The sequence below is a fragment of the Arachis duranensis genome, chromosome 3, assembly GCF_000817695.3.
Source record: "Arachis duranensis cultivar V14167 chromosome 3, aradu.V14167.gnm2.J7QH, whole genome shotgun sequence".
Taxonomy (NCBI): domain Eukaryota; kingdom Viridiplantae; phylum Streptophyta; class Magnoliopsida; order Fabales; family Fabaceae; genus Arachis; species Arachis duranensis.
The window spans coordinates 119,332,896-119,348,914 of record NC_029774.3 but is presented as its reverse complement, the minus strand read 5'-3'; the positions used below and the strand labels follow the sequence as shown (position 1 = coordinate 119,348,914).

Here is a 16,019-nt window from a genome sequence, read left to right as displayed (position 1 = left end):
GGGGATTTGCTTCTGGGATCTGGGTTAGTGTTGGGCTAATCATAGGGGATGATTTGAGGAGTTTTTAGTTTGCTTTTGCTTCTTTGTGGGTTTCCGACCTCCCGTTCTGACTGAGTGGTGCCCCCGCTGTAAGTATGGCCGAGCGTCCCGTTCTTCCGAATCAGGCTCAGCGATCGCTAGCCGACTTCGTTGACCATTACGCTTGGGTGTCTTCCGACGTGAGGGACACCCCTTCCCAGGTCACAAAGGAGGGTCTTCAAAATTCGCGCCAGGCGGGGCTCTTATGTGGGGGTGGTCCCGATGAGGCGCTTTACCAGGCTTATGTTCCCGCTGCTCGGGAGCGCGTTTGCCAGAAGAATTTGGCGGCTCCCCGTGTTGCCGATTGGATGTGGGTTTATGAACCCATGTTCACGACTCTGGGGATTCGTTTACCCTTCTCCCCCTCCGTCATGGGTTTGTTGAATCGCTGTGACGTTGCTCCATCACAGTTGCATCCAAACAGCTGGACTGCCATCCGATGCTTCGAGATGGTATGCGAATATCTAGAGCTTCCGAGTTCTGTGAGCGTTTTTCTTTACCTCTTTCTTCTCACAAATCCTTCTCGCCAGGGGAAGGCGAAAAAGGGATATATGTGCTTTAGAGCCCAACAAAGTCGTAAGATCTTTGGCCTTTTTGAGGATTCCTACCATGACTTTAAATCTACTTTTTTCAAGGTCAAGCCCATTGAAGGTCATCAGCCCTTCTGGTTAACTACCGAGGGGGAGAGACGAATCCCGACTTATTGGAGTTTTGGAGCGGGATCCGATTATCTGATAAAAATTTCTTATGATTGGTTGAGTTCGGAGGATCGTAATATTGCTGAGATCTTGTTGGCAACTTTTGGGGAGAGAAATCTTAACCCTCGTATGGTTATGGGGATCGGGAGGCCGGTCGGTCTTATGTTGGTGAGTTCTTTACTTTTCTTTTTCTTGTGCTTTCACCCTTCCATTGCTCATACTTTCCCTTTTTTGCTTTCAGTTTCTATGACTGGCGGGAAGAAAACTTTGGCCGATTTGATGAGCCTTATCCAAGGAAATGTTGAGGGTGGTGAGGACTCATCAGCGACCCCCTCGGCGAGCCAGGACCATGAGGTTGCCGGGAAGGGCAGTGGTCCAGCCGACGGAGTTGACCAAGGTCAGCCGGATAAGGTTGAGGCCCCTGTTGTGAATTCCTCGGGGAACCCAAGTGTGGAGGCGAAGGTGGTTCTTGATGATGATCTAGGGTTTGATGATGACGTGAAGGTCGTCAGCAACCCTAAGAAAAGGAAACGTGACTCCGGGAAGATGCTCTTGGTCATGGAGAAAAACTTCGACGCTGGTGGTTTTATTGAGTCCCAATTGCTCCTCGGCACCGACGAGTTTTTCCGTGATGTCGATCTCTCCGGGCAGGCGAGATGGATCTATCGCAGCCTTCTGCGAGCGGCGATTATTGCGAAGAAGGTGGAGCCTGTTTTGGAAATTATGATAACATAGAGGTGAAGCTTCGTAACTCCCAAAAAGACTTGACAGATTCAAGGTCTCAGGAGTAGTCTTTGAAGATGAAGCTATCCGAGCTGAAGGAGAAGTCCAAGGAGTATGCCGAGGAAGCAAATAGGTTGGTGGAGTGGGATGTTGCTTTGATGAAGGACTTAAACACTTCCCGTGGTGAAGCTGCCGCAGCTAAGAAGAAGGTTGAGGAGCTGGAGGAAAAGCTTATGTTAGCGGAAAGCTCGGCAGAGGCTGTCCGCAAAGATATGGTTGTTTTGAAGAAGAAGAGCAGGGAACTTACACAGAAGGCTTGGGAGGCCGTGAACTTGACTGAAGAGGGGATCAAGCTTCAGGTGGCTGTGTTAGCTCCCGATCTCAATCTTTCCCAAGTTGGAGATCTCAAAACTATTGAGAATGAGAAGATTGTTGATATCTTGAAGTCATGAGGTGGTGGTCTCTCCTATTTTCCTGTTTTTCCTGTCTTTTGATTTGTAGTTGATACCTTTTGTTTCTGGGCCTGTTTAGGCGACTTTGTTTGTAATGAACACTTTCCCTTTTCATGAGTTTGTTAGTTTATCCGGGCCGTTGTGGCTTTGCTTTTGTTTATCCGGACCGTCGTGGCTTTTTTTTTATTCGCCTGTTCGGGCCGTCGTAGATTTGCTTTTATTTTATTGTTTATCCCGGCCGTCGTGGCTTTTTGCTTTATTCTCCTGTTTGTGCCGTCGTGGCTTTGCTTTTATTTTATTGCTTTCATTTATCCGGGCCGTTGTGGCTTTTTGTTTTACTATTTTTATGGTATTTTACCGCCCTTTGTCGCTTGTTTTAAACTTATGTCCCTTTGGTTCTCAGGGTGATCAGTCCCGAGCTTCCGTTAGGTCGACCGTTTGCTATTAGTGCCATTATGTTGCTTTGAAAATCTTGCAAAGAATAAAGTTCATTATATATATGCATACGCGAAGCTTTAAAACAGAAAGGTAATGTAATATGTATATGTACATAAATAAAGGAGTAAAATTAAAGGGACTAAGGCATATGTGGCCGTGTTGTCAGGCCATCCTGTCACTTCCCTTATGAGTATAACCTTTTTTAGGTTTACCATGTTCCATGTTTTCGGAACCTCTTTTCCATCTAGTTTTTCCAGCTTGTACGCGCCTTTGCCGAGGACTTCTTTTACCCTGTATCCTTCCCAATTCGCAGCCAACTATGTCGTTACGTCGCAAGACTAGGTCACCTTCCCCGAGGTTTCTTTTCAGCACTTTATCGTTGTATCTTAGGGCCATCCTTTGTTTAATCGCTATCTCTATCAAGTGCGCCATTTGCCTTGTTTTGTCAACTAGGTCTTTCTCAATTTCCTCGCTTCCTCCTCCGAGGTGTAGCCTTGGGCTCGGCTCCCCTATTTCGATTGGGATGACTGCGTCGACCCCATATGTGAGTCGGAAGGGGGTTTCGCCAGTAGATGATTGGGGAGAGGTTCTGTAAGACCATAAGACTGAGGCTAGCTCGTCTGCCCATGAGCCTTTCTTCCCTTCAAGTCATTTTTTTAGCCCTTTAATGATGATTTTGTTGGCTGCTTCTACCTGTCCGTTGCTTTGGGGGTGCTCCACAGAGGAGAACCTTTGCTTAATTCCTAGTCCCGGGAGAAACTCTTTGAACTTTTTGTCGGTGAACTGTGTTCCGTTATCCGATATGACGGACTTTGGGATCCCGAACCTAGTGATGACTTGCCTCCAGAAAAACTTTTGACAGTTTACTGCGGATATGCTGGTTAGTGATTCCGCTTCCACCCACTTGGTGTAGTAGTCTATGGCTACTATAAGATATTTGACTTGCTCTGACCCGGGTGGGAACGGTCCCAAGAGGTCAACTCCCCATTGAGCGAAAGGTCGGGGTGCCATCATGGAGCTGAGTTCTTCGGGTGGGGCTTTGTGGAAGTTGGCATTTTTTTTGGCATTTCCTGCACTTCCTGACGAACTCTTGAGCGTCCGACATCAAAGTGGGCCAGTAATATCCTGCTCGGATGATCTTTCTTGCCAACGACCTTCCTCCAATATGGTGACCACAACACCCCTCATGGACTTTGATTAAGACGTAGTCCATTTGGTCGGGGCGTAGGCATTTGAGAAAAGGTTGGTGGAGTCCTCGCTTGTACAACTGCCCTTGTATAATCACATATTTGGGAGCTTCTCTCTTGATGGTTTGTGCTTCCTTCTCGTTTTGTGGTGTTTCGCCTTTTTCTATATACCGGAGGATGGGGTCCATCCAGGAGGGAAACTTAGTGTCTGAATTGTGCATAGAATGACTGCTGGCTCAGTTGCCAGCCCTTGGATTAGCGATCTGTTTTCCGCCCCAGGCTTGATGCTTGCTAACTTGGAGAGGAGGTCTGCTCGGGCGTTCCTTTCTCTGGGAACATGCTGGATTATGACTTCATCGAAGTTTTTGCATAGCTCTCTTACCTTCTCTAGGTATTTCTGTAGTAGTGTATCCCTGGCCTGGTAGCTGCCCTTTATCTGGGATGTGAAGATCTGGGAATCGCTACTTACCTCAATTCTTGACGCTCTGACCTTTTTAGCTAGAATTAGCCCCCTATCAGTGCTTCGTACTCCGCCTGATTGCTGGAGACTGGGAAGTCGAACCTGATCGACTGCTCGTAAACTATTCCCGCCAAATTTTCCAGGATAATACCGGCCCCTCCGAACGCTTGATTGGAAGCTCCGTCTACATGGAGCTTCCACCGTGTGTTCGGTGTGTCGGGTGCTTCCCCTGTGACCTCTACCAGAAAGTCCGTCATCGCCTGAGCCTTGATTGCCTGCCTGGGCTCGTATTGCAAGTCATATTTGGATAGCTCTATTGCCCATTCCATCATTCTCCCCGCGAGGTCGGGTTTCTGGAGGACTTGCCGAATCGCCTGGTCGGTTCTTAGGACGATTCTATGCCCTTAGAATTATTGCTTGAGTCTTCTTGACGAGGTTAGCAAGGCATAGGCTAATTTTTCCAACTTGGTGTATTTTAGCTCTGCTCTTTGGAGTACTTTGCAGACGAAGTATATCGAGCACTGAGTCTTGTGTTCTTCTCGAACAAGGACTGCCGCCATAGCTTGTGTGGTTATTTCCAGGTATAGGTAGAGGGGTTCTCATTCCTTGGGTTTACTGAGTATGGGAGGTTCTGAGAGTACTCTTTTGAAATGGCTGAACGCTTCTTTGCATGCCGGGGTCCATTCGAAGGTGATTCCTTTCTTTATTAGATTAAAAAATGGGAGAGCCTTTTCATCCGATGCTTTGAGAAACCGGGATAGAGCCGTGAGTTTTCTAGTATGTCACTGCACGTCTTTGACGCATCCTGGGCTCGTCATTTTGAGAACGGCCTCAACCCCCCTTTGTGTTATCATAAAGCCTAGGAATTTCCCGGCTTCCATGGCGAATGCACACTTGAGTGGATTGAGCCTCATGTTAAATTTTCTTTGTGCTTTGAAGACAGTTTGTAGGTCGTCTATAAGGCTACTTGGGTCTGCCGTTTTCACTCAGACATCGTCGACATAGATCTCAACCGTCTTGCCGATGAGGTCGTGGAGGACTTTGCTCATTAGTCTTTGGTAGGTGGCCCCTACATTTTTAATCCAAATGGCATTACTTTATAGCAATAGGTGCCTCATGGTGTTTTGAACGCTATCTTCTCCTGATTAGGTCGGTGCTTCGGTATCTGATTGTAGCCGGAGTACGCATCCATAAAGCTAAGGAAACGATACCATGATACGGAATCTACTAGGGTGTCGATGTTGGGGAGGGGAAAAGAGTCTTTAGGACATGCTTTGTTCAGGTCGGAATAGTCGACATACATTCTCCATTTGCCACTTGCTTTTTTAACCAGTACGACGTTGGACAACCATGTCGAGTATTCGAGCTCTTTGATGAACCTTGCTTCGAGAAGCCCGACTGTTTGCTTAGCGACCTCATTGGCCCTTTCTTGGGACATCTTTCTTCGCCAATGTCCTACTGGTTTTGCATCTGGTTTAACAGCTAGCCGGTGAGACATGACCTCGGGATCCAAGCTCGGCATATCTGACGGCGTCCATGTGAAGAGGTCGCCATTTTCCCTTATAACCTCCATAAGGGGTCCTTTGAGTTCATGGGGTAAATTCTTGTTTACGAAGGTAAACTGTTCCGCCGACTTCCCTATTTGAAACTTTTCCATGTCCCCTTCTGGTTCTAGCCTTGGCTTGTCTTCCATTCTAACATCTAGGTCGGCCAAGAACACGCCGGCCACTTTCTTGGACTCGTTTCTCAAGGAAAGACTGGCGATGTCGCATGCAACCGCCGCTTCTAAGTCTCCCCTGATGGAGCCGACCATTCCTTTGTCTGTTACAAACTTCATTGTTAGGAATTTGGTGCATATCACAGCTGAGAATTCGTTGATGATTTTTCTTCCTAAAATAATGTTGTAGGCTGTGGAATCTCTGAGGACTACGAAGTCCGCCATTACCAACCTCCTAGCGTCACCAGCTCCTAGGCAGATTGGGAGTGAGATTGTCCCGTTAGGTTTGATGTAGTTATCGCCTAGCCCCATGACACCGTGTTGGTGAGTCTTGAGGTCAAACTCCCTGAGTCCCATAGCGTCAAACACGTTTCTGAACAAGATATTGGAATCAGCTCCAGTATCGACGAGGATTCGCCTGACCAATCTGGTCCCAACCATTGCCGTGATCACCATGGGAGGGTTCTCAGAGAGGTCATGGAACCACTGGTCTTCTGGGCCGAAGGATATCATGGGAGGTCCTCCGTTTGAGGTGGTAGGACCTCCGTGTGGCCAAAACCTTTGTGATAATCGCAGTACAGGCTTTTGTTGCCCCCCGTTCTATCTTTCAATGGCCTAGGCCTGGATAGGATTCTCTTGTCCGCGATTTGTTAGTAAACTTCCACTATGGGCACCGTGAGTGGCGTGTAGTTTGTAAGTCTTCCCACCCGTGGGGGCTGTTTGTGTTGCTTGGCTGGGGTTCCGTCCCTGAGGGTCTCCTTATATCTATCGACCTGGGGAGCCTGCCGAGTTGGGGGGTTAGGGAGCTGCCGCTTATTGGCTACTACAACCTGACTGACCTCTTCATTGTTTATGTATTCTTTGGCCACGCTTTGAATTTCTTGCATAGTCCATACAGGCTTAGTTGTGAGGTACTTCCTAAAGTCCTCGTTTAGCAGGCTGTTTGTTAAGCAAAGACTAGCAACTGAGTCCGTGAGGCCGTCGATTTCTAAGCATTTGTCGTTAAACCTGTCCAGAAACTTTCTGGTTGGTTCCCCTGGTTTCTGGGTGACCCCAGCAAGTTAATTGGGTGCTTTGCCTTGGCTATGCGTGTCGTGAATCGAGCCAGAAAGCTTTGGGATATGTCCGCGAAGGTCGTAACGCACCCGTGTGAGAGGGCGTTGAACCATCGGATTGCTGGGCTGGCCAGCGTCACCATAAATGCTCGGCATCTGACCGCATTGCCTACTCCTTCCAAGTTCATCCTTGCTTCAAAAGCTGTTAGGTGCTCCTGGGGATCCTTGGTCCTGTCGTACTCGAAATTCTTCCGAAGCCGGACCTTGAGGATTGAGGGATGGAAGGGGGTGGCCCCCATGATTATGGGTTCTTGCTATTTCTTAGCCTTTCCTATATGGAATTCCCCACGGCCCTCGGACCTACCTTGGTAAGGTCGGGAAGTCACCTGCGTTTGTGCCTCGTTGTGCTTGGTTGGACTTCTTTCTCGGCTTTCTAGCCTTCGGGAGGGAGAGCGGGTGCGGGTTCGAGATCGGCTGGCGTCGCCGTGGGAGTGGCTAACATCTCCATGGGATCGGCTCCTCGAGTGGCTGACGTCTCCATGGGATTGGCTCCTCGCTGCTAGCCCCCGTTCTAGGTTTTGCACTCTGTGTCTGAGTTCTTGCATGATCTTGGCGCTATCGGCTCCTGTCCCTCCGAAGGGACGTCTTTCGGGGGGGTTTGGTGTAAATCTGCTGGTTAGGCTGAACGGAGGGACGAAGGTGCTCGGTGGTACGAGCCGACAAGCTTGGCCTACTCAGGCGAGCCCCTCTTCCTTCGCGAAGCTCCTCTGACGTAGGAAGTCGCTCCATGTCTACAGGGTCTCCACAGACAGCGCCAATGTTTATTACCTGAGGACCTCGGGTTCTCAATGGGTCGGGTGGTTATGATGAGGGAGACGGGCGAGATCCTGGCTGACTTGGAGTTAGGTTGGACGCGTGCTGATGACACCGGAGGAGGTGTGAAGCGTGGGGGATGGCCATCTGCAAGGACACTTCGACGATTAAGTCAGTGTCCGTACGATGCGATAGCCGAATTAGGTAAGAATGTTACGTATCTCGAGGGAAAAGCTGGCCTCTCCCCTTTTATACTGCATGGGGCGGGCTCTGAGAATGACCTAGCCCACTGCCCAAGAAGCTTCTATGAGCTGTCGCAATCCACGTGGGAAGGTCAGGTCGTTCCGGACCCCGGGTCATGATCCGAAGGTGCCGACTCGACCGGTGTCTTGGGCTATACGGATGGCAGGTCGGGAAGGTCCTGGGTCGAGCGTTCTAAGACCCGACCCGCCAGGCTCTCCTTCATGGGATGCCTTGAGCCCGGATGGTGTCCCAACTCGTCGGCTAGTGGATTAGACTTAACAGTCCGTAATAGATTTAATATTTTATTGTATTTACTATACTAAATTATGGTAATAAAATGTATAAATTTATTGATTAGAATCTTATACCTACTAAATCATTACAGGGTACGGTGTAAAGATTTAATTTTAAAAATTAACATAATATTAAATTTTAAATAATTTATTTACATGCATGTGAATCAACAAGTCATATTAGTCACCAAAAAACAAGTCATATTCAGTTTTTTTAAATTGACCGTAAGATTTAGATATAAGAACTCTTGTAAACTCTAAAAAATTCAAAAATTAACTGAACATTAATAATTTAATATAGAGTATCATAATTAAATTGGCCATATAATTAAGGAGAATCTAATAGAAAAGAGAAATAGAAAAAATAGTTGACTGGGTTCTTTGCGATTATTTGAAACGTCTGGTTGAAATACAATAATAGAATTTTAAACAATAAAGAGATAATTGTTGATGTCATATAGAATATGACGTTTTTAAACTATAAAGAGTGAATTGATATTGATCCTACTAGTTATTGATGACAATACCAAAAATGACATATAATTATTAACCTTGTGTTTAGATTTGTTTTGCATCTGTCTGTTTTATGGTCCACTCTCATGTGTCGAGCGAGCTTCATTTGTTTCAAAAAAAAATTAAAGAAAATTTTAGAATTTAATTTTTATACTATTAGTGTATAGATAATTTATCATATATTATTATATCAATAAAAATAATTAATTTTAAATTTATTATTTAAAATATCATTTAAACGAATAAATTTAATTAAATTATTGTATAAAATCCGTTCCATCAAAATCAAATTCTAATAACTAATAGATAATTAATAAAAAATTCACATATCTAAAATTTAAAAAAAAATCTACATTTAAACTTCATATTAAGTTCTCATTAGTTGTTTTTTTCTTTGTTTTTTATCCTAACCAAGTGTTTTAAACGATATTTTTAATTTATTACATGATTTTTTATTTTCTTTTCTTTTACGGGCAAAAATTCACGTGAAATTATATTTATGTGAAGTTGTTAATTGAAAATTATTAAATCATTTTAATTTATACACTACAAGAAAAAAGGCATATGGCCACGCTTTTTTCTTGCCACACTTCAAAAGCGTGGCCAAAAGTGGTCAATGGCCACGCTTTTATGAGGGTGGCGATAGATTAGAGATTTGGCCACTTTTTTTTTTGCCACACTTCAAAAGCGTGGCAAAAAGAATCAACGGCCACGCTTTTGTAAGGGTGGCAATTGATTAGAGAAAAGGCCACGTTTTTTTCTGCCACGCTTCAAAAACGTGGCCATAGAGAGAAACAAGGACGTTTTAAAAGCGTGGCGACAGGATTTCATTACGGCCACGCTTACAAAACGTGGCTATATGCTAGTACACTTTTGCCACGCTTTAAAAGCGTGGCCAAAAGTTTTTTTTCTACCACGCTTTAAAAGCGTGGCCGTAGAGAACAATAATAACGTTTTAAAAGTGTGGCGAGAGGGCCCCCTGTAAGACCTAGAAATTTTAGAAGATTTTATTAAGAGCTAATTTAGATTTATTTATCACTAAGTATTTTAATCTTTGAAATTATTTTATTGAAGATACTTAAAACAAATTTTGACTAATTGAGTTTAAAGTAATTTAAGATTTTATCTGATTTTATAATTATCGAATTATTTTCTATATTTCAAATTATAAACCTTAGCAAATGTAAAATAATAAAAATTTTATATAATATACTCTAATTTTATTAAAATTTATTAAATTCTAATTTACCCAAAATTCCTAATTTTATTTTTATCCCAAATTAAACCCTAATTCCTAAGTTAAACCCCACAAACCCTAATTTCCACCACCTCACCGTCACTCACCCTTTTTTCCACCGCCATTCCCTTCCTAACAGCACTAACACCTATCAGCTTTGGCAAAAACTAAAGAAAGAAGGAAAGAAAAGAAAAGAGAGGGGGAACGAAGGAACAGAAGGGAGAAAGGAGGGGGAGAGAGGGCCGCGACGGGGGAGAAGAGAAGAGGGGAAGGAGACGCGCCGGTGTTGCTGGGTATTGCCGCCGCCGTCGCAACCTTGCCGAGCCTTGGAGGGAGACCCCGCCGTTAAGCCGCGTCACCGTCGAACTCGTCCAACCGCGCCACCGCGCTCAGCCCTGTCTCGCGTCGCCACTGTGCCATGCGTCACCGCCGTTCGCACTGTCAGTTTCGCGCAGGGGAAACCATGGCCGTTGAGGGTCCATCCACGCCGTAGCTGAAGCTTGAACGCCGCTGCAACCACCGCGTGTTATCGTCTTCAAATCGCCGCCGTTGGAGTCGCGAACAGAGATCGCGCGCAAGGGAAATCGTCGAGGAGCTTCCGTCGTCGCCGCGTGCTGGGCTCGCCATCGTTCTGCCCGCGCAGTTGCTGCGTTGCCGGAGCTCCTCGCCGCCGCTGCTGGCCCCGGAAACCGCCTTTCAAGCCTGTGTCTGTTGGTAAGCCCTAACCCTGCTCCAGCTTCTTTATCCGTTAAGTGTTTATCGTGAGAGTTGTCGCTGAGGTTGTCTGTGCCAGGTTATACGGTCACCGTGAGTCTCTTTGCCGCCGTCCAAGCTGCCATCAGAAGGATCCACCACAGCCTCCTCTGTTCTTGTCTTCGAATCAGTACTGCCCTTTTTCCAGTTTCAATCCCAATTCTGCTATTTCTGAATATGTAACTCCTCAGTCCTTACTCTGGAATGAATTTGTCTTTCCTCTGAAAGTTGCCCTGGATGAACTTGTTTATTGTGCTGTTTTGGTGTTGAATTCTGGACTTGTGATTGCTGTTTGTTGTATTTTTTTTCATTGTCCAAATTAGATGCTGTGGAAGTGTTACTGTTTCATTAATTTTTCTTGGTTTGTTGTTGCTGAGTTCTGCTCTGCTTGTTGCTTGGTCCATATTATATGAACCGCAATGATTTCAGTTTGTGGAACTGGTTAAGTCATATGAATTCTGTTTGCTGCTTGCTTGAACCTGGGAAACATGCTATTTACTGCTGCTGTTTAATAAGTGTTGCTGCTTCGTGCCATGTGTTAGCAACTCGTTTTCTTGTTGCGATTTCTTTGTGCTTATTATGCATTCATGCTCATTACATCCTTAATCATTGGCTGCTGCTGATTTCTCAATTTGCATTTCCTCTTATGCTCACTTTCTATGCATGTATATATGATGTTCATTCTTGGATTCTTTGGGATTGTTTTTCCTGTTTTCCAGGTTCCATTGTAGGTCTAAACTTTGCTGTTTATGAGTCTTTGAAAGATTGGTTAGTTAAATCCAATCCATTTGGTCTAGTGCAAGATTCTGAGTTGAGTGTGACAACTCGCCTGAGTCAATGGATTACTATAATCAGAAATGATGTGTTGATGGAAAAGGACTTGTTCTGCCCAGTCAGATTGTAAGTTCGGCTTTGCTATGTCCTAATTCAGCCGAAAATCGGGAATTTTGGAGTATTACACTCTTGCTTCTTCTTGTCTTATGTCTTACTTTATCTTTTGTAACTTAAACATGTTTTTTGTTCCCTTGTTGATTTTGCTATTTCAGGGAAGCTGTGAAACATTTTGGTCCTGGTCCTAGTGTTCCTCACAGCCATACCAAGCCTTATGTACGATCTAAGGGAAGGAAGTTTGAGAGGGCTAGAGGAAGAAAGAACAACAAAGGACTTAGTGTTTAAGTTGTATTGTTTCTGTATTTTTCTACCGTTTTTAGTTTTGGAATTTGAACTCGAAATTTATTTTGTATTTGAATATTAGTTTATTAATGTATATAATAATTAAAGCAAAAATTGTCACTAATTATTGTTTGATTTGTCTTGCAATAAAAATTGCATACTATATTTATAGGTTTGGTAATAAAAAAAGATTGAAAATTTATATTGTAGTAATTAAGATCAAGTAAGGAAAATAATTTTTTTTTTAATTTAACAATTCTTTCGCCACGCTTTAAAAGCGTGGCTGTATATCTCCCTATCGCCACGCTTTAAAAGCGTGGCCGTATCTCTCCCTATTGCCACGCTTCAAAAGCGTGGCCATATCTCTACCTATCGCCACGCTTTTAAAGCGTGGCCGTATTTCCCACCTATAGCCACGCTTTTCCAAGTGGCTGTTTGTAAAAAAGCGTGGCAAACAAAAAGCGTGGCAATAGACTGCAAAAAGCGTGGCGATAGAGCAACCGCCACCCTCTGATAGGCCACCCTTTCGCAAGTGTGGCAATAGCTCAAAAAGCGTGGCGAAAAGCTATCGCCACGCTTTTTTCAGCTTTTCGCCACGCTTTAAAAGCGTGGCAAAAGACGTGTTTTCTTGTAGTGATATATTTAACTAAATTTTTATCTAACTGTTAATGTTGCAAGTACGAGAAGTGTTGAAATTAGTCCCACATCAAATAAAGTAAGAAAGAGTGACGAGTTTATAAGATGAGAGACCCATCAACTTAATAATTTAAGGTTTTTAATTGGATGTAGTGTCTTCTCATTCCTGAAGTCTCAATTTCACATATTCCTTCCCAAAATCTCCTAATTTCAATACTAACAACTCTTAGCTATTAATTTTACGTAATAACATGATATCAAACATCATTTTTATTCTATAATAGTTTTTATTGTTAAAAGAAAAATATAAATAATTGTTTTACTGTTTTTTATATTCGTAATCAAAGTCAAATATTTGTATTTTTTGGATATTAAAAAATGAAGCGAATAAATCTTTTTATTAGAACACATAAATCTTTTTATTAATCAATAGAATAATTTAGTTACGCGTCTGATCTTATTCTTTTTTTAAAAGTTTATTTTTTCACATAACAAATAGTGAAAACTTATGTGTTCTCTTTCTTATTATAAAGTGTAGTACCCCACCCTAATTGCCATCATATGGTTATCCAGTAGAATGATATCCAATTAATCAATAATTTAAGAAAAGGATGTCTCACAATCAATATATCGCATAATAAAGTGCACAGTGCAGTGGATGGAGTAGTCATGCAGAGTAGGTGGATGGAAAATATTCAATGATATCTTCCTGACTTGTAATTCTTTTAAACAAACAACTTCTAATTTTCATAAAAGAAAAAAAAGAATTATTTGCTTTTTAATGTTAAAAAATATTTAGTGATTGCGCCAAGTCGTGTAGAGCAAAGAGAAAGAAAAGAATATAACCTAGGGAAAAGTATAAACGTCTAAGTCGAGTCTCGAGTATATTTGGCCCGTTATGTCTGCTTCGCATATGGTGCCTAATTTGCTTGATATATATTAAAGTAAAAATTCAAGCACAGTTAATTTCACATAAAATTAATAAGTGAGAATCATTAAATAATTTAACTAATTTAATTAAATTTTTATTTAAAATCTTTCGACTATCAATTTCAAATAAAATTGCGTCTATACTAATTATAGTCTTAAGTATTTTGTGGATGGATCTGTAATATGTTGAAAACTATCCAATTCATTTGAAGGGAGAAAAAAAAAAGTGCAAGGCAACGTGACTGTTCACATTATGTATTCAAACTCATGCACAAAATCACAGTGCATGTACCGCTATAAAAAGACTCAACACTTTTCACACTTGTTCGTCCCAAACCAAGTAACACATATACACCATCATCAGAATCATGGCTTCAATATCTCCTCTCTCTTTTGTGTCCAGTGTGAACGCCTCAGCCACCAAGACCTCCTCCTCTTCTTTGTTCCCTAAAGGCCGGCAGAGCCACGTGGCAGCCACGAAGGTGTCTTGCAATGCCTCGAACGAAGAGGCATCAAACGGCATTGCCCATGGGAACAGGAGAGATGTTCTTATTGGTCTTGGAGGGCTGGCCGGTGCCGCAGGCTTTGCCTACAACCCTTTCGCCTTTGCGGCACCGGTTGCACCGGATCTCCAAGCCTGTGGGCTACCAACCCTACCGGCGGGAGCCAAACCCGTCAAGTGTTGCCCTCCTGCTTCCACAAAGATCATAGATTTTGAGTTCCCAAAAAACCAACCCTTAAGGGTTCGGAAACCGGCTCATAAGGTTACCGGTGACGATCTGGTCAAGTACAAGGAAGCCATAAAGGCCATGAGAGAGCTTCCAGACGATGACCCTCGCAGCTTCACCCAACAAGCCGCCATTCATTGCGCTTACTGCCACAACTCGTATCACCAAGTTGGCTTCCCTGACAAGGATCTCCAGGTCCATTACTCGTGGATTTTCCTTCCTTTTCACCGTTGGTACCTTTACTTCTACGAGAGGATCTTGGGAAGCTTGATCAACGATCCAACCTTTGCATTGCCCTTCTGGAACTGGGATCACCCTGACGGCATGGAAATTCCTTCCATTTTCACTGACAGAAGATCATCGCTCTATGACCCACTCAGAAACGCAAACCATCAACCGCCGGTTCTCGTCGATCTCAGTTGGAACAGGAACGGTCCTGACACCAGCGGTGACGTCGACGCTAACCTCAGTTTGATGTACACAAACTTCGTCGAAGTGAAGGCGCCGTTGAACTTCTTCGGCAATGCTTTCCGTGCCGGCGACACGCCTTACACCGTGAAAACCGGTGCCGGAACTTGCGAGAGCGTGCACAACACGCTCCACACTTGGAGTGGGGATAGAACCCAGCCAAACGGGGAGGACATGGGGTCCCTCTACTCTGCTGGTAGGGATCCTCTCTTCTACTGTCACCATTCCAATGTCGATAGAATGTGGAATCTGTGGAAATCCTTCGGTAACAAAGACATCACCGACCCTGACTTTCTGGAATCAAATTTTCTGTTCTATGATGAGAATAAGAACTTGGTGCGCGTGAAGACCAAAGATTGCCTCGACTCCGTGAAGCTTGGGTATGATTTCGAGAAGGTTCCCATTCCGTGGGCGAAAACGAAGCCGAAAGCGCGTAGGACGAAAGCTGAGAGGGCGCAGAAGCCGTTGACGACGAAGAGCGTTGACTTGCCGTTGACTCTGGAGGAGAATAAGCTTGTGAGCACGGTGGTGAAGAGGCCAAGGAGATCCAGGAGCAGGAAGGAGAAGGATGAGAGAGAGGAGACTCTGGTTTTGGAGATTGAGTTTGATCGGAGGAAGCCTATAAAGTTCGATGTGTTGCTGAACGAAGAAGAGGATGCGCAGTTTGCGACGCCAAAGAACAGAGAGTTTGCTGGAAGCTTCGTGAATGTGTCGCACACTCAGAAATCGAGTGCCCTGAAAACTGAGCTGGCATTCAAGATCGGGATCACGGAGAAGCTGATCGATTTGGAAGCTGATGATGATGACAGCGTTGTCGTCACTTTGGTTCCCCAATATGGTGACGGTGTCATTGTTAAGGGCATCAAGATCGACTATGAAGATTGCTGAGCAACTTCATCCTTTCCGGTCGTACAATAATAATTCCGTGGCTTTAATTATCACTTATATATGTTTAATGTACTGAGATCGATGCTTTATTTCTCACTACTATGGATTCGAGTCATGTGTTGTTTCGTTTCAACCACCAACTTTTCTTAATTAATTTCTCTTTATTTTGCTTCCATTATTATAATTTAAGTAAGGATATATACAGGTAAAATTAAAATTTTAGGGGTTGATCCCATAAACAATACTAATATTCGCCAGGCCTGTATATATATGTACTATCATAAAGATAATCATATCCCTAATACAACTAACTATTTGGAATAATCGTCTTATTATATAAAATTATCACAGAACGTGAAAAAGCTATTGAATATATAGGTTGAAAGGTCTTTACCACATACCTAGCTAGTTAGATTACGCAAAAGAAACTGGGAAAAATGAAGCAATATATCATTGTTTCAACCCAGCTCAATCTATGAGTATAGTATTTATATGTGAGTAATTAAATTATATATATATATATATATTATATATAT

The 16,019-nt window shown here is 43.6% G+C and overlaps 1 protein-coding gene and 1 long non-coding RNA gene across 2 annotated transcripts; both read left to right on the top strand.

Moving 5' to 3' along the window:
• Nucleotides 1-9,758: 9,758 nt before the first annotated feature.
• LOC107480594 (uncharacterized) lies at nucleotides 9,759-11,853 on the top strand. Its single transcript, XR_008007408.1, has 4 exons — nucleotides 9,759-10,621; nucleotides 10,701-10,839; nucleotides 11,380-11,560; nucleotides 11,707-11,853. It is a non-coding gene; the product is annotated as an uncharacterized LOC107480594 (long non-coding RNA).
• A 1,800-nt stretch (nucleotides 11,854-13,653) lies between these two features.
• On the top strand, nucleotides 13,654-15,616 carry LOC107480670 (polyphenol oxidase A1, chloroplastic). Its single transcript, XM_016100832.3, has one exon. The coding sequence runs from the start codon at nucleotides 13,768-13,770 to the stop codon at nucleotides 15,481-15,483; it is 1,716 nt and encodes a 571-aa protein (XP_015956318.1). The 5' UTR covers nucleotides 13,654-13,767; the 3' UTR covers nucleotides 15,484-15,616.
• Nucleotides 15,617-16,019: the final 403 nt, after the last annotated feature.